Source organism: Vollenhovia emeryi, unplaced genomic scaffold (genome assembly GCF_000949405.1).
Source record: "Vollenhovia emeryi isolate VEMERY1.0 unplaced genomic scaffold, V.emery_V1.0 DF939176.1, whole genome shotgun sequence".
Lineage (NCBI taxonomy): Eukaryota > Metazoa > Arthropoda > Insecta > Hymenoptera > Formicidae > Vollenhovia > Vollenhovia emeryi.
In genome coordinates, this window is record NW_011967190.1 from 1,284,163 (window position 1) to 1,305,004 (window position 20,842).

The 20,842-nt window shown below is 46.6% G+C and overlaps 6 protein-coding genes across 8 annotated transcripts; 4 read left to right on the plus strand and 2 right to left on the minus strand.

Annotated features, from left to right (window-relative positions):
* Positions 1–126: 126 nt before the first annotated feature.
* Positions 127–1,969, plus strand: LOC105563404 (very-long-chain enoyl-CoA reductase). The gene is made up of 5 exons (XM_012014982.1): positions 127–277; positions 369–416; positions 574–884; positions 1,000–1,409; positions 1,499–1,969. The coding sequence occupies exons 1-5, from the start codon at positions 272–274 to the stop codon at positions 1,624–1,626; spliced, it is 903 nt and encodes a 300-aa protein (XP_011870372.1). The 5' UTR covers positions 127–271; the 3' UTR covers positions 1,627–1,969.
* LOC105563403 (cilia- and flagella-associated protein 57) lies at positions 1,837–6,816 on the minus strand. Its single transcript, XM_012014981.1, has 4 exons — positions 6,093–6,816; positions 4,323–5,835; positions 4,057–4,230; positions 1,837–3,865 (listed from the first exon to the last, which is right to left on the minus strand). Exons 1-4 carry the CDS (start codon positions 6,290–6,292, stop codon positions 2,102–2,104), a joined length of 3,651 nt encoding a protein of 1,216 aa, XP_011870371.1. The 5' UTR covers positions 6,293–6,816; the 3' UTR covers positions 1,837–2,101.
* A 747-nt stretch (positions 6,817–7,563) lies between these two features.
* LOC105563411 (histone acetyltransferase type B catalytic subunit) lies at positions 7,564–9,747 on the plus strand. Its single transcript, XM_012014990.1, has 7 exons — positions 7,564–7,756; positions 7,836–8,070; positions 8,204–8,463; positions 8,546–8,702; positions 8,790–9,004; positions 9,078–9,229; positions 9,315–9,747. The coding sequence occupies exons 2-7, from the start codon at positions 7,922–7,924 to the stop codon at positions 9,618–9,620; spliced, it is 1,239 nt and encodes a 412-aa protein (XP_011870380.1). The 5' UTR covers positions 7,564–7,756; positions 7,836–7,921; the 3' UTR covers positions 9,621–9,747.
* A 94-nt stretch (positions 9,748–9,841) lies between these two features.
* Positions 9,842–11,815, plus strand: LOC105563410 (testis-specific serine/threonine-protein kinase 1-like). Of its 2 annotated transcripts, XR_001009036.1 has the most exons (4): positions 9,842–10,199; positions 10,284–10,587; positions 10,723–11,674; positions 11,746–11,815. XR_001009036.1 is itself a non-coding variant. In XM_012014989.1 (3 exons), the coding sequence occupies exons 1-3, from the start codon at positions 10,104–10,106 to the stop codon at positions 11,451–11,453; spliced, it is 1,131 nt and encodes a 376-aa protein (XP_011870379.1). In that variant the 5' UTR covers positions 9,842–10,103; the 3' UTR covers positions 11,454–11,689. The 2 variants fall into 2 exon arrangements, 1 of the variants encoding a protein (XP_011870379.1); XM_012014989.1 differs by lacking the exon at positions 11,746–11,815 and having other exon boundaries at positions 10,723–11,689.
* A 79-nt stretch (positions 11,816–11,894) lies between these two features.
* Positions 11,895–20,750, minus strand: LOC105563408. Of its 2 annotated transcripts, XM_012014987.1 has the most exons (16): positions 20,427–20,750; positions 20,230–20,364; positions 17,423–17,589; positions 16,394–17,344; positions 15,906–16,302; positions 15,377–15,828; positions 15,148–15,296; positions 14,830–15,077; positions 14,500–14,745; positions 14,236–14,418; positions 13,998–14,158; positions 13,669–13,918; positions 13,341–13,584; positions 12,908–13,278; positions 12,522–12,830; positions 11,895–12,434 (listed from the first exon to the last, which is right to left on the minus strand). In XM_012014987.1, the coding sequence occupies exons 1-16, from the start codon at positions 20,560–20,562 to the stop codon at positions 12,076–12,078; spliced, it is 4,758 nt and encodes a 1,585-aa protein (XP_011870377.1). In that variant the 5' UTR covers positions 20,563–20,750; the 3' UTR covers positions 11,895–12,075. The 2 variants fall into 2 exon arrangements, with proteins under 2 accessions (XP_011870377.1, XP_011870378.1); XM_012014988.1 differs by lacking the exons at positions 20,230–20,364; positions 20,427–20,750 and adding an exon at positions 17,724–17,848.
* On the plus strand, positions 18,089–20,314 carry LOC105563407 (RWD domain-containing protein 2A). The gene is made up of 3 exons (XM_012014986.1): positions 18,089–18,416; positions 19,282–19,731; positions 19,808–20,314. The coding sequence occupies exons 1-3, from the start codon at positions 18,222–18,224 to the stop codon at positions 20,039–20,041; spliced, it is 879 nt and encodes a 292-aa protein (XP_011870376.1). The 5' UTR covers positions 18,089–18,221; the 3' UTR covers positions 20,042–20,314.
* Positions 20,751–20,842: the final 92 nt, after the last annotated feature.

A 20,842-nucleotide genomic window follows, 5' to 3' on the forward strand; every position in this document is an offset into this window, starting at 1 on the left:
CACAGCGTGCGAGAGAGTGAGACAGAGCATGGCTCTGTCGCACTCTGCTCTCCGAGGACAGCCGAGGCGCTCGGCGGCCCCCCACCATCGGCCACGGTGGCTGTAGCGGCTTTCATCTGGGAGGTCTGGCCGGGAGTAGCGACGGAGCGGAACCGGAACGGACGGCGACGAGGAGGTGCTCGACTCGCGGTAGTGCGCGGCAGGACGGCAGTGTGTCGGACGGTGTCCTCTACGCTGCTCCACGCTGCGCGAGTCGACCGCATTAACGACGATGGAGGTGAGGACTCGCCGGGAAATCGTCGTCGCGCGAAAGCGGCGCCGTGCGTGCTCGCGTACTTATCCTCCTTTTTTTTTGCTTTCTCTTCCAGATCGAGATCGTGTCGGCGAAATCCTCGAAGCTGATAGCCAACGTGAACGTGAGTGGCGACGGTTAACGAGTGACGTCCTGGCGCGACGGCGAAGCCGGGACGTTCGCTTTCGAGTTCGATTAGAATAAATGGAGATCCGACGTGTGATCCACGTAAGGCGTACGAAGCGAGTGAACTTTGTCACGTCGTTGCGTTTTTATCGTAGGTGAATCCGAGCACCACGATAGGCGAGGTGAAACAGCAGTTGTACGAGACGTGGAAGGCACCGTACGTTCAGAGGCAATGTCTGAAGGTAGAACCTAAGGGGAAGGCACTGTCCGACTCGGAGACGATCAAATCCCTGTCGCTGAAGGCGGGCGGGAAGTTGTACTACAAGGATCTCGGTCCTCAGATCGGTTGGAGGACTGTATTCCTGGTGGAGTATGCGGGACCTCTGCTAGTATATCTCTGGCTGTATCAGCGTCCCTGGCTGTTCTACGGACACGTGGACACCAATAATTTTCACTATGTAGCTAAGTGAGTCGCTCAGTCAATTGTACGATGCTTCAATTATGCTCTATATTTGTAATACAGGCGTTTCTCCTGTGGTACTGTACGTAAGAAATCGTTTCTTTCTCTTTTTCTGCTTTAGTTGGGCGGCAGTCGCCTGGACGGTGCACTATGCGAAGCGTCTCTTGGAGACTGTATTTGTCCACCGTTTCAGCCACGCAACAATGCCGTTGCGTAATTTGTTCAAGAATTGCTCCTATTACTGGCTCTTCGCTATGTACGTGGCGTATCACACGAATCATCCATTGTACACGGCTCCCTGCGCGGGACAGGCCTGCGTCGGAGCAGCGATATTCGCGCTGTGCGAGCTGGGCAATCTCAGTATCCATTTGGCGCTGAAGAATTTGAGACCACCGGGCACCACGGTCAGGAAGGTCCCGATGCCGACCGGCAATCCCCTCACCATGCTCTTCAACTTGGTCTCCTGTCCCAATTACACGTACGAGATCGGCAGTTGGATCGGCTTCACCGTGATGACATCGTGTCTTCCAGGTGCGAAACTGAAACCTCGAACGTTTGACCTTTAACATATGTATGCAAATGAAGTTGCCGTACGATGATTCGTATGTTTTAATTTGCAGCTGGTCTGTTCATGCTCGCGGGTGCATATCAAATGACCATGTGGGCACTGGGCAAGCACAGGGCGTACAAGAAGGAATTCTCGCACTATCCGAAAAACCGCAAAGCCATCATTCCGTTCGTCCTCTAAGTTAAGACGTTTGTTTCGCAGAATAATGAGTCGGTGAACGCGCAACGCTACGTTAATCTTATTTTGTTGATGTTTTTAGTCTTTGAGAGGAATATTTAGATTAAGTGATGGGTATATTTAGCAGCTACGGCGAGTGTCGCAAGCACGCGACAAATGATAATGTTTCTAGTAACATTCGTAAAGAACCAAAAATACATTCTTTTGTTCCACTTTTTTTTTATTTTTATACAAGTCTTAAGGTGGGATTCGTTTTACTATCTATAATGAAATAATATATCTTATGAATATAGCGCTCTTATTTCTCTAAATAAATATACATACGTATATACAATTACAATTTAAACATATGTATACGTATACATACAAAATTATTTTTACTAAACGTAAGAGACATGCTGAAGCACATTTAATCTGCATTGAAAACTTTACATTACTCGAAAATCTCTAAGAAAACAATTAAATGTCACAAATTTGTTCAAGCCGATATCTTTTCTCCCTCCGTCTCTTCGCAAGGAACTTTGCTTAATAATTGTTTGATATCTTCCTTCAGTGCTAGAATAATTTGCTGATATTCCTGCATTTGCTGCGTATATTTCTCCTCCAGTTCCTTGTATCCACGATACGCTTGCTCCAAGACTTTTCTCGCTTCCGCGGGCCGCACGTTTTTTTGCGTTAGACCCAACAGACTCTCCATATGCAGAATGTGTTGTCGCGCCTCCTTCAACTCTTCCCTCAGCGCGTTCAATTCCACAATGAGCATGCTGTTCTCCGTCATTTTCAAATCTTTGTCGCCGACAGACCTGTCCTGGAATACCTGCTTTTTTAGAGACGCGATGATCTTCTCCAGATGATCCCTCTGCCTGATGAACTCGCACTGCGCATCGACATCCGCTTTGTGGCTCTGCAGAAGCTCCTCGTCCGCGCTGTATTTGTGATATAAATTGATCACCGCCGTTTTCAGGGCGTTCGGCTCCTGTACGAGTCCCGAAGCGTCGAGAATGTCGACGCGAATTTTTCGCAACGTCTGCCGACACCCCTTGTTTCTGTGCATCTCGCGCTCGATCTCTTGGCGCGCGGCGCGCGACTGCTCCCGCGCTTCGCGCAGCTCCAGCCCCAAATTTTCATTAGTCTTGCGAAGACTCGTGAGCTCCTCCTCCGTGTTCCGAATATTATCCTTCAACTCCTGTATCTCCCGATCCCTCGGCTCTATCTGGCTCTTCAGCTCGTCAATCTTATAGTTCAGCACGAACTTGAACTTCTCCAACTCCTGATTCGTTTGCTTCATATCGTATATCTGTTGCTCCTTGCTCTGAATAGTGGTGTCCCTCTCGGCGATCTCCTTCTTCAGATCCGCTATCTGCTTCTCGAGATCCTGTATATTCTTGTGGAACTGCGCGTATTCGCCCTGCACCCGATGCACCTGCCTCTTGAGATCGTCCACGTCCCTCTGGCTGGCCATGAATTTGTTTCGCATCACCCCGGCCTCCCCCTTCAGCTTCAAATTGATCTGCCTCTCCTCGTACAGGAGGTTCTCGTGCCTCGTACGTGTCTCGAGAATCTCACGATCCGCGTCGTCCTCTATCTGCGCCATCAGACGCTCGTGAACGCGCCCCTTGTGCGCCATCTCGTCGGCCGCTTCCTCCAATTGCACCTTCCTCTCGTGCAGCAAAGCTTCGTATCTCGTCACGGTCCTCCGTAGCTCTTCCGCGTCACGTCTCTCAAGATTCTTCAGTTGCGTCTCGTAACTCTCTCGCATGGCATTGGTACGTTCCTCGAACGCCTGGTACTTGTTGTACTCCACAATCAGCTTGGCCTCGTAATTGTTTTCCATCTGTTGCATCGCCTCCTCGTGGGTCGCCTTCATCTTGACGATTTGCACGTTCATGTTGTTGATCTCGTTCACATGGTCCTCCTGAAGATTCTCGATCTTATCGCGCAGCTCCTTAATGGCCTCGCAGTAGCCTTGGTGCACGTCGCGCAGTTTATCGTTGTGCTGAACGTCGATCTGCCGCAGCCTGTACGCGTGCTCGGTCTCCAGCTCCCTCAGCCTCACCGTCAAATTCTTGATGCTGAGTATCTTCTCCTCCAAATCACCCTTACCGATTAATACTTCGTTCGTGTACGGCAGATCGCGGCTCATCTTCATGACTTGCCCCTCGGGGGAGTACAGCTTCCAAATACACAAACTACCGTCCTTCGCGACCGAGATTAGGCAGTTTTCGTTGTAAGACAGCGCGATCTAAGAAGAAAGGAAGCGATCAAAAAAAACGATTTGTATTTTGATTAAATTTTGCGCGTTTTTAAATTTAATTTATATATTAATTTATTCTCCATCTATTTAGAGGAAGGAAGAAACTTGAACGGATTAAGAAAAGCAATCGTACTTTATTCCGTAAATTATCCTGTAAATATTTAGAGGACGAGAAATACCTGCGTAATATCGACGCAGTGCATATGGAAGTCCGTTGACTCGATCGGAGTTTGAAGCGGGCTTTTCAACGAGATGACGATGCCACCGGGGGAAGTTATGAACAGCGTCAGGTCATCTTTCCCCATGATCATTTGCTGCATTTCTCTGCCGGGCAATCGGAACTCTCGCGCGATCTAACAAGGGACAAACGAAAGATCTTCCAGTTTCCAAAAGGAACACGACGGCATAATTTGAAGAGTAATAACGAGAGATATCGAAGACGTACGGCGTTCTCCTTGATCTCGCGTATGTGATCGTCCTGCGCGATGCAGTAGACGAACGACGCGTCCGAGGAAAGGGCGATGTCGCGTAGGGCGAAGCCCTTCCAGATGAACTCGCCGGACCGCACGCCGGTGTTCATGTCCCACTCGTATATCGCCCCCTCCGCGCCCATGCTCAACATCTTCAGGTCGGTCTGCGACCAGAGAAGAGCCTTCACCTTGCCCGTGTGCCCCTTGAGGATGAAGGGATTGTAGAAGCCGATGGTGGTGTACACCTGCACGACGTTGCCGTTGACCGCGGCGAACAGGTGGCCGTTGTAACTGAAACGAACCGTCCTGCAGCTCCTGATGGCGATCTCGTGCATCGCCAGCAGGTCGTCGATCAGGATGCTCATGAAGCGCAGTTTGTCGGTGAAGCCGATCAGGCAGAAGAGCCCCATCGGGTGCAGCGCGACGCTGGATATATCCTCGTCGTATTGCTTGAGCATGATGAGGCTCTCGGTCTCGAAATCCCACAGCCGGACGCTACGATCGAGCTCGCCGCACGTCATGAAGATCGGCTTCCACGCGCACATGGCGAGACCGCTGATCGGGCCGTGATGCAATGGCTCGCCCATGATATTCAGCTTCTGCGGCTCCGGGTCCATCTGCAGGTCCGGACCCCACAGCGTCGCGTAATACAGCTGGGACCAGCCGGCGGTGACGATCAGCCGGTCGAAGCTGGGATTCACGTTGATCGTGTTGATCCTGTAGAGGTCCGGGTTATCGTCCCTCGACACTCGCTGCGGAATCACGTAGACGTTTCGCCTCACGTACTTGTACTTTCCCTCTTTCTCGTAGAGCACCACCGTCCCGGCGCCGTGCGAGTACGCGAATCCGCGTGGGAACGCGATCAGGCAGGCCACGTTCTGCTGCCAGCTAACGTCGTCGCCGGCCTCCAGCGTTATCTGCGAGCCGGTGGCCGCTGGCATAACGTACTCCTCGCGAATCTTGAGGTTCATCGACACCGTGTCCGACATCCTGTACACATTCTTGAGATCGCCGTTCTCCAGGTAGAACGCGCGGCCGTCCTCGGTGCCGACCAGCAGCCTGTCACCGTCCAGCCAGGCCATCGAGCAGACGAGGAGGTTCTCCGCCTTGGCGAAGCCGTACGGCCGCCACACCGTCTCCGAGACGGTGAGGAACTTGAAGGTGTAAGGACCGCCGACCGCCACCACCGTCGCGTCCGACGGATTGCAGGCCAGCACCGCGGCGAGCGCCAGCGGGTTTTGCGGATTAGCCAGGTTGAACGTCGACTCGACCTTGCCCTTCTCCCAGTTGTAGAAGAGCATCGTTTGATCGGGCTCGCCGGTGATCGCCACCAGGTTCTTACTGTCGAAAGTGAAGCCCAGACACGTGAATCTGCTCACTCCCGGAGCGTCATAGGGTATTCCGAGTAGCTTCCTGCGCTTCAATGAATTGATGTCGTAAACGGAAATCGTAGGCTTGTCCCCTACTTCGGATAGAGCAACGTACTTCCTGAAATTTCAGATTAATTACAATTATTCATGCGCGAGAAGCAGAAAGATTGAAATCTATCCGCTGTCTTCTGAAGCGATCTCTCCGTTTTTCATCCTCGTATTCTAACGATCATTATGTTGATTTATGTCAAAGTAAAAAGTATGAGGGTTCGCTTTAATTAACGTTTCACTCTCACATTCGGAGAATGAGTCCTTATTTTATTTTTTATTTTTTTACAGGCAAGTGTGCTTTCGATGTATGTCAAGTTCGCTCACTTGTTAGGCGAGATGCAAATAACGTTTGCGTGACACTTGTCGGCCAGTCGAATCAACTTCTGCTGACGCTGGAGGACGTTGTGGATCGCCAGTGCATTGCCAACCGGATACAAAATCTCCGCGTCCGTGACGTAATGTGCGTTGCCGGCGATGTCAGTTTTCAGGCCGTAGAAAACGCGCGTTTGCAGGGACACGGCCATCTCGCTCGAGAGCTTCCTACGAAGAGTCAACAATAATGTCTCTCCTGCATGCGAAACGAACGGTTTCCCCCCTCGACCGTGTTCTCCACGATTTTCTCGCGATTTCTCCCCTTTTCTTCTTCCTCAATGCCCGAGAATAGACATGCTCCATTTCGTGAATCGGATTAATAGAGTTGTTTACATCTCCCAGGTAACATCCTTGGAAAAAGCTCACGCGTGCCAGGATTTCAGTCAGGATGTAGAATAATACGTTGCTTCGGGCAATTCGTTTCTGGGTTTTTGAAGAAACCATTTGTTTTCCGAAATTACGTTTCGAGGCCTTCGTGCGGTTTCCAAGGTGGAAATAAGTACGGCGGCATTTTTAGGATCATATCAAGATAGACTTGGCTTGTCTAACAATGAGCAGAAGTCTCTATTTTTTGTCGCATAAAATGTGATTTGGCGACGGAAACTGAGAAGACCCTAGTGGAAAAAATTTCTACAAATAACTACAAAAATATGAAATAGAAATGTGTAGAAATTCTTATATCTTCGTTGAAACATTTAGTTTTTTTGTAAATATATCTACGAAATAATACCACAAATTACAATGTTCGCAAATCAAGAAATTATTGCAAGTTGTATTTCACGAAAATGCACAATTTTGTAAAAATTAGTACAAAACTTTATTAGTTTTGTACTAATTTTCATGTTGACTTTTTTATAACATTTTAAATTTACATAGAATTTCTTAGATTCTGGCAGTATATATTTTTTTTTTTAGAATTTTGTAGAATTATTTTCAGGGGAGGAAGAGAGAAATCTTAATTTATTTAGATTATTAATTGGTAATCGACTGCGCGTAACTTTTGCGCCTTTTGCGTTTTAAAATCGCCGTTTACAATCGTCTACAGTGAATCCGTGGATTAAAACGCGAGGTTTTACTGTAGAGGGGCAACCTCGGGCGAACCAAGGCGAACTTTCATGACTATCGAGTAATTGAAGGGCATTGACGTTATCGACAGTCGATATAAGAATTAAAAACTTGCTGCGTTGAATTCCTGACTTATTACACGAATATTTCAGATTTGTAATACACGTTTACGAAATGTCGGGACGATAATGAACCGTAAAATTGATATTTTGACACAATCGTCGAAAGCTTTCGCAAAGTTTGTATGAAGACTGAGAAACGAAGCTCAGAATTCGACCAATCGGATAAGTTTGATTTGAATCCGTTTCGCTCCGATTGGTTAAATTCCAGTCTCCAGCGCGTAACCCGATACAGGCTTAAGGCTGTCAGTCTTCGATAGTATCTTGTCGATGATCGAGGAGGCGCAACGAGAAACGGTCGCAAACGGTTCGGAAATCGTTTTGCTCGAAACCGCCGTGTGTTTTGGCGCCAAATCGTTCGGCCGTCAGGAATTGATGTGAAAGTCTTGGACCGGTTGATCCGGTTGATCTAATCGCGCACGTCGACACCAGGTAAATTGTCTTCTCCCGTCGAGGACTCGACGTCGCTTCCCCGCGGCACTGTAACCTAACGTTGATCCCCGTTTCCAAGGTCAGTTCCTCGTCGGAGCCGAAAAGACGTCGCTCGGAAGCTTCGCCGGTGCGCACTTGGTTCTCCCGTTGATTTCCCCCGGAAAAATGGAGGACTCGACGACGGCGCGTCTCAAGAAGCTCGTGGCGGACAGCAACGAGGCCCTGGAGCTCAGATTAATCCGCAACCTCGACGACCTGCACTCGGAAGAGGCTGTCTTCAAGCCGGAGATGACTTATCAGGTGTTCGGAGACAGGTTCGTCGCTGCTACGTTAATTTATTAAAATTCACGCTTCGTCAGTTACTACGCACAAAAAGTTACTTATGAATTTATTTGTATATATCTTGTATGTATAAATTGTCATCCTTGTTCTCTTTGTCCTTTACAGGGAGATAATATTTGGTTATCTGGACTTGAAAATACAGCTGTTCTACTCGGCAGGTTGCTTGGAAACGTATCTGGGTATAGAGTATACGGAGAAGGTAAACGCGAAGCACGAGGGAGTCGAGGCCGACGAGGTGCTGTCAAAGATCGCGCCGAAGCTCGCACCTGAGTTTCACTGTAGCTTGGCCACCTTCACCAAGGCACTCGCCAAGGACGATACGTTCACACCGTACGGAGAATTGATACACTCTTTCCTGCTGGACGGTATCTAACATCCTTTAATTTGTATATGTCCGATAACTTTAAAGCTACGATCACTTATACATTTTCTTGTTGCGTTACGTAGACGAGGGCACGACGAGACAGTTTGTGGTCTACAAGGCGGACATGAGTTACAAGGGATTCCGGGAGTATCATCAGAGGATCCAAACGTTTCTTCTTTGGTACATAGACGCGGCTCTTTTCATCGACCTCGACGACGAGCAGTGGCAGTATTTTAATTTGTAAGTACAACTCGACGCTACCCGATCCAGTAAAATAAAATTGCACACAACGAACGTCCTCGTTAAACGAACATTTTCCCGAAATAGATTCGAAAAATATACCACGCCTACTGGTAGCACTCGATACATGACGATTGGTTTCGCCACTGTGTATCGATATTACGCCTATCCGCAGCACATTCGGCCGCGCATCGCCCAATTCCTAATTTTGCCACCATTTCGAAGGATAGGTCTTGGCAAACACTTGTTGCAAGCGATTTATCGCGAGTACATTGGAAGGCGTGAAGTTAAGGATATGACAGGTAACGCGGAAGAATATTTGCCAGAGACGCGTCGTGCGTTAACGACTGTATTTTAATGAGCCTGCGTTTCCAGTGGAAAGTCCGTCCGAGGTATTCCAACGGCTACGAAACTACGTTGACGCCTTGAACTGCAGCACACTGCCCAGTTTTGCGCCAAAGCGTTTAAAGCAGGGTTTCGACAATGAAATGGTCGTTGAGGCTAGGAACAAATTCAAGATAAACAAGGTATCTACATGCGAAAGCGCCATTCATGTTTAATTGCCTCCGCTTTTTCTCCTTTATCTCACTTGTATGAATATCTTGTCCACAGAAACAGGCCCGCGTGGTGTACGAGATCCTGCGATTGCTGGCGACGAATGTCGCGAATCCGGAAGAATATCGGGCGTACAGAATAGACGTGAAGAAAAGACTGAATATACCGTTTAAGAGAAAACAGAATGAGGAGCTGAAAATAGAGCGCGCGTTGAAGAATTCCACGGACAAGAGCACGTACACGAACGGTAACGGTCTGCCGTCTGACGAGCAGCGCAAGGAGATACTAGAAAAGGAATACCGGATCCTGGAGGAGGAATACAAGGTGGTCATCAAGCGATTGGAGTACGATTCCGAACTGTAAAATGTGCTAATTGAGAATACGATGAGGAAATTTTTTAAGCCGTGAAGACTAAATATGTCGATAATTTTCACCATTTTATATTTGTGTACAGATGTCTCTTCTTCATTAAATTTATCTTGCTTTTCTATCTCTCACGATGTTCAATTGTTCATTCGATACTTTCGACGAGCACGTGCTCGACTCGCTCAGGTCGTCGGTACTCGTGTCACCTCACGTTCCGTCAAAATGGTTAAGTAGCCGCCAGTGCGGATTCTTGAAAATTCCTAGTATCCGGATTCGCCGTCGTCGTCAACCAAGAAATAGAACGGTACGGTAAGGATCGTGATTATTCGCTATGTCGAATACGCATGGGGATTCCACGTCATCGGATTATCCGTACCCACGATGCAATCCGCGTCTAAACGTTCGAGCAAAGTGAGAACGGTTGATTATAAATTATGGTAGCGCGGCGGGTAGAATGCCGTCTCTCGTCCCACGAATCTCATGTCGAACCTGAACCAGACGCCGTCCGAGGAGGCCACGCTGCTAGCCCGGGGTTACAAGCTGATGAAGAAGCTCGGCGAAGGCTGTTATGCAAAAGTTCGTATCCTGATTTTAAAAAACCTCTATTATTCTCCTCGGGCACTTCAGATAACAAAGTTAATTGTCTCGTATTTATTCCAGGTGTACTTAGCCGAGTACAAGCCGGAACACGAGTCGGAGAAGAACAGCACCTTGGCCTGCAAGGTGATCGACACCGTGAATGCACCAAAAGATTTCGTCCGCAAGTTCCTGCCGCGCGAACTGGACATTCTGGTGAAGCTGAACCATCCGCACCTCGTGCACGTTCACAGCATTTTCCAGAGGCGCACCAAGTACTTCATATTCATGCGCTTGGCTGAGCACGGCGATCTGCTTGATTTTATACTGAAGAACGGCGCGGTGGCGGAGAGTCAGGCCCGCGTGTGGTTCCGGCAGCTCGCTTTAGGTATCGCGATACCTCTGTCTTAAGGAAACGTTAACTTATTGAGCATATCAATCGCGGTTAAAGACGATAAGCTAAGCCAGTGCGAGCTCGACATATCTAAGCGGGTGCTTTTCCTAACGCACATTCACTTTCCAGGTCTCCAGTATCTACATGAGATGGAAATAGCGCATCGCGACATCAAGTGCGAGAACGTTCTCCTCACGTCGAATTACAACGTCAAGCTGGCGGACTTTGGCTTCGCTCGTTGCATGATCGACAGCCGTGGCAAGCGCGTCCTGAGCGACACGTACTGCGGCTCGCTGTCGTACGTGGCGCCGGAGATCCTCCGCGGTTACCCGTACAACCCGAAGATATCCGACATATGGTCGCTGGGCGTGATCCTCTACATACTGTTGAACAAGGCCATGCCGTTCGACGAGGACAATATAAAGCGGCTGTACGAGCTGCAGATAGCGCGCAAGTGGAAATTCCGCAGCAAAGTGATGGGCAGTCTGACCGATCACGTGAAGAAGCTCGTGACCAACCTGCTCGAGCCGGAAGTGTCGAAACGCTGGCGTTTGGATCAGATCGTACAGAGCGACTGGATCGCCATGGATCCGCGCCTTCTGGTGCTCACGCCAGCGGAGCAGATCGCGCTGAACAACGCGATCGAGGAGCGCAAGAGATACGAGGAGAAGTTCTCGAAGAGGGAACCGGTACGGGCGGAGAGCCCAATCGTACAATCGTTGCTCCTAAGCATTCTTTATAAGTCCAAGTGCCTTTTAGTGTCGTTTCCGTCGTATATCATGCTTATGATGCGCAGAATGATGCTGGTCATGCACTTGGCGTACACGCGCATCTTGTTGTACATTCGATTGCGAGACTAAACCGGAATAATTTTGCGAAACGCGCTTTTGCCGTCGAGCGTATCGACTTTCTTACGTTTCGTAGATCAAGTCTATAATTAGGGAGAGCACGCGAGTGATGTCACAAAATTACGAAAGTGACTGATTTTCAGAGACGACACAAAATCGAGGAGACAAAAAAGAACGAAGAGCACAAAAACCACGAATTGGAAGAGATCATGGTTCTCAAAGACGTCACGAAAGTACGTGTCATTATGATTAATTACTATACTAATATTACAGGTAATATTAAACTCTTTTATCCTTTTCTCAGGCGACAGTTTCCACGGTAATACCCATCAAAGTTTAACTTAAAAATTGGCCCTTCCTGATCTCCGTAATATTTGCTTCTTTACATCCTTGTGTAGCATTCGTGATAATAAACTAGCAATAATTTGATGCGTTGCAATTCAATATATATATTTTTTTTCGACGCAGTTAACACATACAATTAATATCTACAAATTTTCTTCTCCCTTTTTTTATTTTAAGCTACTGCAAGTAACGAGAAATATATACGTGAGAAAAGTATTTATAAATGTACATTTTCTGAATATGAATCATCTCTCCGCGAGAAAACTTACTAAAGAACACTTTATGTATACTAGTTACCTACATATCGTGCTTTTAAAACAATCGTACTGTTTTCCGTTGTCGCTTTGACATAGTAATTAGCATCGAGAGTGAAGGTCTCTACTTGTCCTTCCAGAGATATTTTAAAAATGTGCTCAGGACCGAAGAGCCCCCCGAGATTCCACATACCGTCGGATCGTATTAGCAGATGTTGATCACTCGGCGTCTTACTGACCACAAACGAATCTGAGCCCGGCAAAACGTATTGCTCGAGCTCGTTCCATGCGTGATAACGCAGTATCAAGGTTTCCTCGGACAATCGCAAAAAAATCCACAATGAATTGTCAATCGGTTCCATAGATACTTCAAATATATCAGGAACGTATAATCCTGTCAAACATTATTTTGTATAACGTTACAACAATCTTCACTGCTAATATGACTTTACAGTAAAGAATATTTCTCTTTAAGACTTACCTGCTACCTGATGAAACTCTTCCGTGTCGATATCGGAATAAATCGAGACGAAATCTGTCGACACTAATACCAAAAGCACAGTACCGTCCAGCAGTATCCGTTTCTTCGTCGTAAACTCACTGACATTTGTACCGGCTACAACGTTCAATAATTTCGTGTCGTTACAATACGAGGAAACATTTTCTGACTCGCAAAGACAAGCGCTGTTAAGATTCATGTACTTCACGTCCTCAGAGTTAGAAATGTTAGAAGCGATTTGCAACGCATCCTCGTTCACCGCTTCAAACTTGCTCACGTAGATAGCACGATCTGCATTTGGAACAATTGATAACATTTTGTCGAATTATCAATGATGAGCGCCGTTTAACGATCTAAATGTAACTTACTTTGCAATGCGGTCGTTATGCCTTCCGTCAATGCGACGACTTTCGTCATTCTATTCAAGACGGTGTCTATTTTATTTGGATCGCTAATATTTCCCAATCTCACCCTTTCGTAGAGTCCGCCGATTGTGATATTTCCGTAAACTTGAAAACTGTTTCTGAAATCCAGCTTACTTTCTACCGTCTGCACCGCTTTACGTTTTTTCATTTGCTTGTTTGTTAGCTCCGCCAGATTTATGTCGTTCATAGTGCCATTGATAATAAGGGACGGTGCATTAAGCTGGCCTTGTATCCTCTTGGTGCCGGATAGCGTTTGATTTCCGGACTTTAGTAACGCGTCGTCGACGTCGCGACCCATAATCGTACCTTTGACGCTAAAGAGAAAAGCTGAGTTTTTAGCAATATCGAATGTCACCTCGGCAAAAATGTCAATTACCTCAAATTGGACGAAGTAATGTTGTTAAAGGTCTTTCGGCCCTTAATTGTATACAACTTCTGACATCTTTGTGTTACAGCGTACTTGGTAAAGTTCGAAAAGTTTCTATCTAATGGCTGGAGATTTTTAGTTGTCAAACCCAATATCGTTTTCTTCGCGGTGACAATATTCTTTTCTGCGTCACGCCTAACGATATCCGTTTTTAAATCGATACCATTAAATTTACCATCCCACTTCATATTATCTAAGAATAAAAGAAATAATTTATCTTTTCTTTTTGACGGTTTTAAGAAAACAACAGTGTTGTTCTCTATTGAAACTGCCTTACTTATATACAATTCTTCAAAGTGCCATGTAGCATCTATAATTTGCGGCGTATTTCTCATCAACGTATTAGTCAGCAAATTGTTGAAATTCGAATCTGAAGACCGAATAGTTGAATTACTCTTTGCATTTATAATAGGCACCTCGACATTCTTAAACGACGAAGCTACAGTGATGGTCTGGTCTTTCGTTTTGCTTAAAAATCTGGACGTCATGTCCGACCACTCTTTTACATTCAACGAATTATTAGCATTCTAGAAGAACGATTAAACTTTTAGTTAATATTGCCTTATTTTTAAGTAAGTCAAGCTTTTATTTCATCGATGTTCTTACCGTTAGGATGAGATTTCCTTCCAGAGTCATGTTTTCAAGGTTTATATTGCTACCAGATAAAACTGTATCTTGATTTGCCATCCATACATTCTCAGATAATTGCTTCAGATTTATATCCCTTATATTTTCTACGGCTGGTTCCTCTAAAAATCTGGCTGATCCTGAAATAGAAATATTTGCACATCATTTAAAATCTTTTCGCCATAAAATATAACTACTAAATCCTGTCACTGTGTACCTCGTATAGTAAATGTTGCTGGTGTTTCGCTCGCGACGTAACCAAAGGTCTGAGGCACGCTTATCGCATCTGCACTCAAGATCGTGGAAATCCGTTTTGGACCCAAATTGAGATGCGAATCTAAATGCGAAAGTTTTAACGTCGAGCGGGAAGCGTGCACGTTGCTTGATGTAAAACCACGAGCTGCACAAAAATTAAAAGAAGATTACGCGTTAAATTCTCATTCATTTCTAATTAATGGGAAATATTAGACGTTGAACTTGCCGAACGCTACGTTTCCTAAAGATATCGGGTCGTCCACCTTTAGTACATTTTCCATGAATGATTGTATACTTATGTTATTGATTTTTCCAATGTCGCTATCCCCTTTTATGACTACATTCTTCACTCTTCTAGGTAAAGACAGATTAAAGTAGGCTGGCGTTTCGAGATTGTTAACGACGAGCTTTGCAATATTTATCGGTCCTCTGACGCTGTTTATGCCTATCCAGTCCTTTTCAATTTTCAAGTCTACATAATATAGATTAATAATATATTATAAATATATATATAAGCACAAGTACATTATAAAAACTTAGACGAAGTTATTTTTACATCTTCGATTTGTTCCCTGAATGTTTGACGCTAGTACATTTCTCACGATGACTCGTCCTGCGAATAACTTTGCCGAAAAGTCAACGTCATGTAAAGCTAACGCCGAATCGAAGACTGTTGTATTCAAATTATGAGCTCCGAGAACGTGCGAGACATTTAAATTTTTTACAATTAAATCGCCCATTTTTATTGAAGAAGTTGTAATGTCCGGGCTGATGACTTCTGCAGCACATAACGGAATCGTCAATCTGCAAGTATACATTTTTAGAAAATCCAAGATAATCTTGTACGCTTAGTGCAGCAAAGAAGTGTGCGTACTTTTGAACGGGAAGATTTTCATAAACAGCGCTTGGCAAAACAACACTGTTATTCGTGGATTTTGTACCAGAAATAACGACAGTTTCAGCAGAATTTTTCGTTACCCACATCGTGGTAACATAATCCCACAGAGTCACGTTGCTCCAGTGCTGAAAGTGAAAATGTAAAATAAATTTGAAATCAACACATGTGCATACACGCGCATCGATATAGATTTTGAAATAAGTACCGTTTTGTTACTGGATAATATCAAATGCGCCGGCACATTCGAATCTAGCGGTACGCTATTCTCCAAGATTTCTTTCACGGACAGCCCGCGAGGTCTGACGATATCTTTAGCTTTGACGAAGTTTCTGAATGTCACGTTCTGCAGGAAACGATCACCGTGCACTGTCAACGGTGTAAGAATCTCTCTCAAAGGATTAAATTTTTCTATTCCTTCGCCTGTTAGTCTGCCGGACATTTGGACGAGTCCTGTAACTCTCACTTTCGCAACGGTCAAACCGTTCGTTAAAGTAGTGGGACCATTTAACGGTAAGAAGAAGTCCTCGGTTAGACGTAAATCTTTTACTCTCGCCTCTTTCATGTGTACATTCCAGTACCTATTCTCAATGCTTGTCGTTGCGATGCCTAACGGAATCGAAACGTTCGTCGCATGCAAGTTGCTGAAGAAATGCTGACCTAAAACCGGTATGTCAAATGTAATATACGGGATACATCAGAATGTAACGAAGAAGGAATACAGTGCGTTAAATCACCTGAAATAACTTGATCTCCTGAAACTTTCAAAGTTCGCTCTTGCAGGTCTCGCATCAGTATCCCGTTAACAGATCCCTTAACGAATATATCGTCGATCTTGAAATTAGGAACGGGACATTTCCAGTTCTTTATCGTCTGTACTTTCAAATTGGAGAACTGCAGGATCTGACCGGGTTCCGATTCCACGTACTTAGCAGTCGGTTTAATTCCGCCATCCGTAATTATGTGAACATGACAATTCCTCTTGCACTTGACCGTAATCTTCTTGCCATGCAAAATGACAGGCCTGGACCTTTCGGCATCTTCCAAGAGGCTGCGCGTCCGGTTTAACTTGGCGATTGTACTCTTGTACCGCTCCGTCAAGCGGACCAATTCGTCTGCATTATGACCGTTTATCTGGCAATATTCGGGTTCCAAAATTTTATTAATTGTGATTTGAGATAAAATTATATTTCTTATTTAAATTAATAAAGACACAACGTCTTACGTTCTGCACGCGAAGCTGACCGATGTGCCCGTTCGAAATCACGGGACTCTTTAAACCTGGAAGCTTCACCGAGGCTCTCTGAGACGCCTTTCGCTTTGTCTCGGTACACCAAGCGGCTGTTTCGTCCCGCAAGGACTCCCACGTTTTCTTCACGGTCCAAGTGGGTTTCAGGAACTTCCATTCTCCCGCCTGATTCTGCACCACTAGCACGTCTTCGTCGTGCGAGCGTATAGAACGAACTTGCCGGACGTTCGATAATTTCGTGCGCAACCCTAGAAATCTCCAGCCGTTGTACTGATAGAAAACAACGGTGTCCTGCTCCAACGAGAGAAGAACGACGGTATTCCCCATCGTCAAGGAATGAATATGCGTGGCCGGAGCGACTCTTTGAAACGGCACGAAGCGGCCGTACATCTCCTTGTACAAGATCGTGGACACGTTGCCGGCCAAAACCAGAAAACGCTCCTCGAAATGACCCTCCTTGAAGTGAAACGAACCGACATCGTTGGCGCGACGTAACGTCTGCATCTCTACGAATTTGTTAGAGCGCACGGAAAACCGGAGTATCCTCGTGAGCGACCCCACGACGGCGACGTGCATGACGCTCTTGCTCTGGAAGGGCAGGAGTCCTCTCGCTCCGTAGGGCAGCGCGTCGATCTTGTCGAAATTCTCTCCAAGCCAGACGTACACGAGTATTCTCGCTTCCGACGCGATTCCCAGGTACAGCTGATTCATCCCGAGCCACGTATTCATGTGCACCACTCCGGGTATTTCGAACTCTTGCTTGAACCGCAACTCGTATCCTCCGCCCTCGTTCTTGCCGAGGCGCAGGATAACGATTCCGTTGGCGTCCGTTTGCACGACTATAAGCGTACCAGTGCTGTAATTATTTACGATTATCCGTTTGCCATTGGGTTGCTGATACGTTCCGGCGAGGTGAACTTGATCATCCTGAAAGATGTTATAGTTTTGCCAGCGTTACTTATTTCCGGCATAAAATCTGATTGAATACAACTGTAACCGACGTACAACCAATTGATAGAGTAAGATGTGTGAAGAGTTGACGGTGGCTGCGAACCGGAGCGGCCGGTGTTCATCTTGTACGGAGAAGAAGGCAGTGTCTGGAACGTCCGAAGTCTCCGAGAGCCTCAAGTCGAGTGACAAGGTCTCCTCGAAAGCCCTCAGCACGTTCACACCTGTAAATAAAATTGGAGTTTAAGGTTGTGCAGTCGAACTCGTAAAATTCATTTCTCAGTCTGATATATCCACAGGATGCGACAGTGATATCTGATGATGTTTCTCAGACTTCTGAAGGAATGACAAGACCTACGGTAATAGCAGAGATGACTTTTTAATATCATTGATATTTGTCTACGATCTATTAGATCCTGGAAATGACTTGAAAGCCCTATGCGATCTTATAAAGGTGTTCCATTATCCCACTCGGTTTCGATTTAATTCTTGAACATTTTGCGACTACGTTTTTTAAACACCTTCTCCTCGGAGCAGCTTTAGTAATAATAAATTCAAAAATTAGACTAGGCAAGAGCAATTTTTCTAAACTAAATCTCAGAACGAGGCGATAAAAACGAAAAAGTGTAAGGAGGCACGAAGGTGAAGAAAGCGCGCGCTCCGGCAACGTGCTTCGAAACGCAGCCGCGCGACAGGGATGCCTGTGTGACAGCGTCAACATCAGCTGATCCCTCGATAACCTCAACGTCTCGCCGATACGCCAGTATTTCGTTATCGTCTCGGCTCGGCCGAGCCGACCGTCGTCGGGAATCGAGCGCGGCGAACTGATCCTGTCGTGCGTGTCGTCGTTCGAGGCATGTCCGCTCCGGAGGAGGTGACAGAGCGCCTGACGGCGCAGGTGAGCGAGCTGCAGGCACTCCAGTCCGTCTATCCGACCGAGCTGGCCGTGGCAGACTATGGGGTTCTGGCTGACATCAACGAGTACATCGAGTGCCCCGACCGGGAGCCACCGCGATGGCTGGAGTACGCTGTCGCAGTCCCGCTGGACGGTGTAATGCAGCATTTACTTGTGGCATAACGTTGCCGCGGTGTCGTTTCTTTAAGGCCCGGTCTACGATGAGTTGTTAGTCGTTAGTCAGAAGTCGGAATTATATGTCGGTCCTTTTTCTTCCACCCAGAAAGGAAAAGGATCAACATATAGTTGCGACTTCTGACTAACGACTAACGGCTCATTGTAGACCGGGCCTAAAATGCCCGGCCAGCAAACACCAAAGTAACAATTACATAGCATCAATGCAAATGTAATATAACAGGCATGTATTATATTACATTTATATTGATGTCATGTTACTCTGGTGTTTGCTGGGCGCTTTCACCAACGTCGTTTTGCGAGGAGGAAACCGCTGAGGGCATTGTGGTGTACAGATTCGCGGCATTACTGGGCATTACCAGGCATTAGCTTGGGCATTAGGCCTTGCTGGGGCATCATAAAGATAAAATTAGGTAAAATAAGATGGTAAGATACAGTAATGCCCACTGGGCTGGTGTACAAGATTTTGGTCAGCGGTTTCCTCCTCGTTTTACTTTCGCGCGTATTCTGAATCCCCTTTTATCGACAAAAACGCCTCTAAAAGTGACCAATACGCCTTCTGATGGGCTGCAAACCGGTTTTAGAGGAGCTTTTATCGATAGAAGAGGATTCAGAATACGAGCCTTTCAGTTTAATTCATTGTTTGCCCTTTTCTAACTGTCCTAGTGGAAAGAGGCAAGAGATGATTTAAACTAAGATCAAAGTTAAACAACGCTGGTGAAAACCGGAGTGAAAGCCGTTGGTGAAAACTGCTCTGCTTCAAATGTCTCTTCTACACGTGCCAGCCACGTATCTTGCATCATTAACCCGTTGCTTGTGCCACTAGGGGAGTGTCGAGTTACTGGTGAACCTGCCGACCAACTACCCGAAGGAGCAGCCGGAAGTTTACGCGAGAGGCTCTTGCCTGGACAGGACGCAGCAGTGTCTGCTGAACAAGGAGCTCTCCGTCGTCGTCAAGGCCCAAGAGGCGGGCGAGCCTTGCATCTATACGCTGATATCGTGGCTGCAGGACAACGCCGAGGCTTATCTCGAGGCTTCCGCGCGTAATCAAGCGGTTAAGCGCAGCGAGGCGAGTAAGAGCGGCGCGGTAGATCGGTCCCCGGTGGTTTTCTCCAGGTATTGGATCTACAGCCATCACATATACAGCAAGTTCAAGCGACGGGATGTCGCGAGCTTGGCGAAAGAGAACGCCATCACGGGATTCTGCCTGGCCGGCAAGCCGGGAATAATCTGCATGGAGGGAAGTCTGGAAGACTGCGACTACTGCTGGCAGAAGGTAACACGTCGTCAATGATCCCCTCCCGCGTCTCGGTGTAACGAGAGTATTTCACACTTGCGCAATCCTCTTGCAGATCAGGACTATGAACTGGCACAAGATATTAATAAAATTATTGGAGAAAGAGGAGGACTGCAACGATGTGGATAGAATGCGCAAGTTTGCGGACTTCCAGGAAGTCTCCTTCCCCACCAGCGAGCGCCACAACGACATGGGTCAACTTCTCAAATATCTAACCGACCACGATTGCCAGCACGCGTTCAAGGAGCTTTTTGGGATGGAAGGAAAGTTCAGCAAACTTTCAGATTGATAAGATTGTACGAAAGCAGCGGCGTTGAAAATTCACGTGACTTTAGCTTAACTCGCAATTCGTCTCCTTCTAAAGGGAACAGAAAGGGCGAGTTGAGCTGAAATTAAAGTTACGTGACGTCGACGCGACCGGGCCTGAATCACTCGTGGGATTTCTCTACAAATGTACGCGCGTAACTTTTTGCTCACCTCTACCGGGCTCGTTCCGAAAGCCCCTCCTTAGACGCTTGCCTCTCTGAAGGATCGCCCTGGTCGTATCGGTCATATATTTCGCAATCTCGTTGTTAATATTATTCGAAGTGCCACCGTCTAGTACGTCGTACGCTAAAAACGTTTCGTAATTGAGGACGGTACTTTTTATGTCCAGGTATAATTAATAACTTTACCATCGCTGAGATTCTTGAAGTATTCCGTCGTTCGATCAAGTGTCGCGTACAGCTCTTTCTTGGAATATGAAGGGGACGGTTCGCACTGTTTTAAACATATTAACGTGAGGATCGGGAGGAGGAGCTCTCGTAACATATTCACGCGGAATAGCGTCTCACAGCTACCGATCACGACTGATTCACAAGGCGAGTTCGCCGTCCGACAACATCGTGTTTACAGTGTTTTTCTGTACATTCCGGACTCTGGAACCAACACAAGTCTCGCTGTACGTGAGCACGTACAGCGAGCCTCGAAACTTCTCGCTTGCATTTACATACTTCGATAAACACAAGACCAGCCCGTTTCCACCGAGTCGATAATAAGACAAACGGAGCAAAGTGAGCGATTGACACTGAAAGAGCTCATAAACATGTTG

Coding starts and splice junctions, on each gene's coding strand:
- LOC105563404 (XM_012014982.1), top strand. Junction 885..999: donor AATTTTCACTATGTAGCTAA/GTGAGTCGCTCA, acceptor TTTCTGCTTTAG/TTGGGCGGCAGTCGCCTGGA. Junction 1,410..1,498: donor GATGACATCGTGTCTTCCAG/GTGCGAAACTGA, acceptor TTTAATTTGCAG/CTGGTCTGTTCATGCTCGCG.
- LOC105563403 (XM_012014981.1), bottom strand. CDS start 6,292: ATGGCCGTGTCCCTGCAAACGCGCGTTTTCTACGGCCTGAAAACTGAC. Junction 5,836..6,092: donor ATTTGCATCTCGCCTAACAA/GTGAGCGAACTT, acceptor CTGAAATTTCAG/GAAGTACGTTGCTCTATCCG. Junction 4,231..4,322: donor GCGAGATCAAGGAGAACGCC/GTACGTCTTCGA, acceptor GTCCCTTGTTAG/ATCGCGCGAGAGTTCCGATT.
- LOC105563411 (XM_012014990.1), top strand. CDS start 7,922: ATGGAGGACTCGACGACGGCGCGTCTCAAGAAGCTCGTGGCGGACAGC. Junction 8,464..8,545: donor ACACTCTTTCCTGCTGGACG/GTATCTAACATC, acceptor TGCGTTACGTAG/ACGAGGGCACGACGAGACAG. Junction 8,703..8,789: donor CAGTGGCAGTATTTTAATTT/GTAAGTACAACT, acceptor TTCCCGAAATAG/ATTCGAAAAATATACCACGC.
- LOC105563410 (XM_012014989.1), top strand. CDS start 10,104: ATGTCGAACCTGAACCAGACGCCGTCCGAGGAGGCCACGCTGCTAGCC. Junction 10,200..10,283: donor GCGAAGGCTGTTATGCAAAA/GTTCGTATCCTG, acceptor TATTTATTCCAG/GTGTACTTAGCCGAGTACAA. Junction 10,588..10,722: donor GTTCCGGCAGCTCGCTTTAG/GTATCGCGATAC, acceptor TTCACTTTCCAG/GTCTCCAGTATCTACATGAG.
- LOC105563407 (XM_012014986.1), top strand. CDS start 18,222: ATGTCCGCTCCGGAGGAGGTGACAGAGCGCCTGACGGCGCAGGTGAGC. Junction 18,417..19,281: donor TCGCAGTCCCGCTGGACGGT/GTAATGCAGCAT, acceptor TTGTGCCACTAG/GGGAGTGTCGAGTTACTGGT. Junction 19,732..19,807: donor GCGACTACTGCTGGCAGAAG/GTAACACGTCGT, acceptor ATCCTCTTGCAG/ATCAGGACTATGAACTGGCA.
- LOC105563408 (XM_012014987.1), bottom strand. CDS start 20,562: ATGTTACGAGAGCTCCTCCTCCCGATCCTCACGTTAATATGTTTAAAA. Junction 17,590..20,229: donor TCGGAACGAGCCCGGTAGAG/GTGAGCAAAAAG, acceptor TTTTATTTACAG/GTGTGAACGTGCTGAGGGCT. Junction 15,297..15,376: donor TATTATCCAGTAACAAAACG/GTACTTATTTCA, acceptor TTTCACTTTCAG/CACTGGAGCAACGTGACTCT.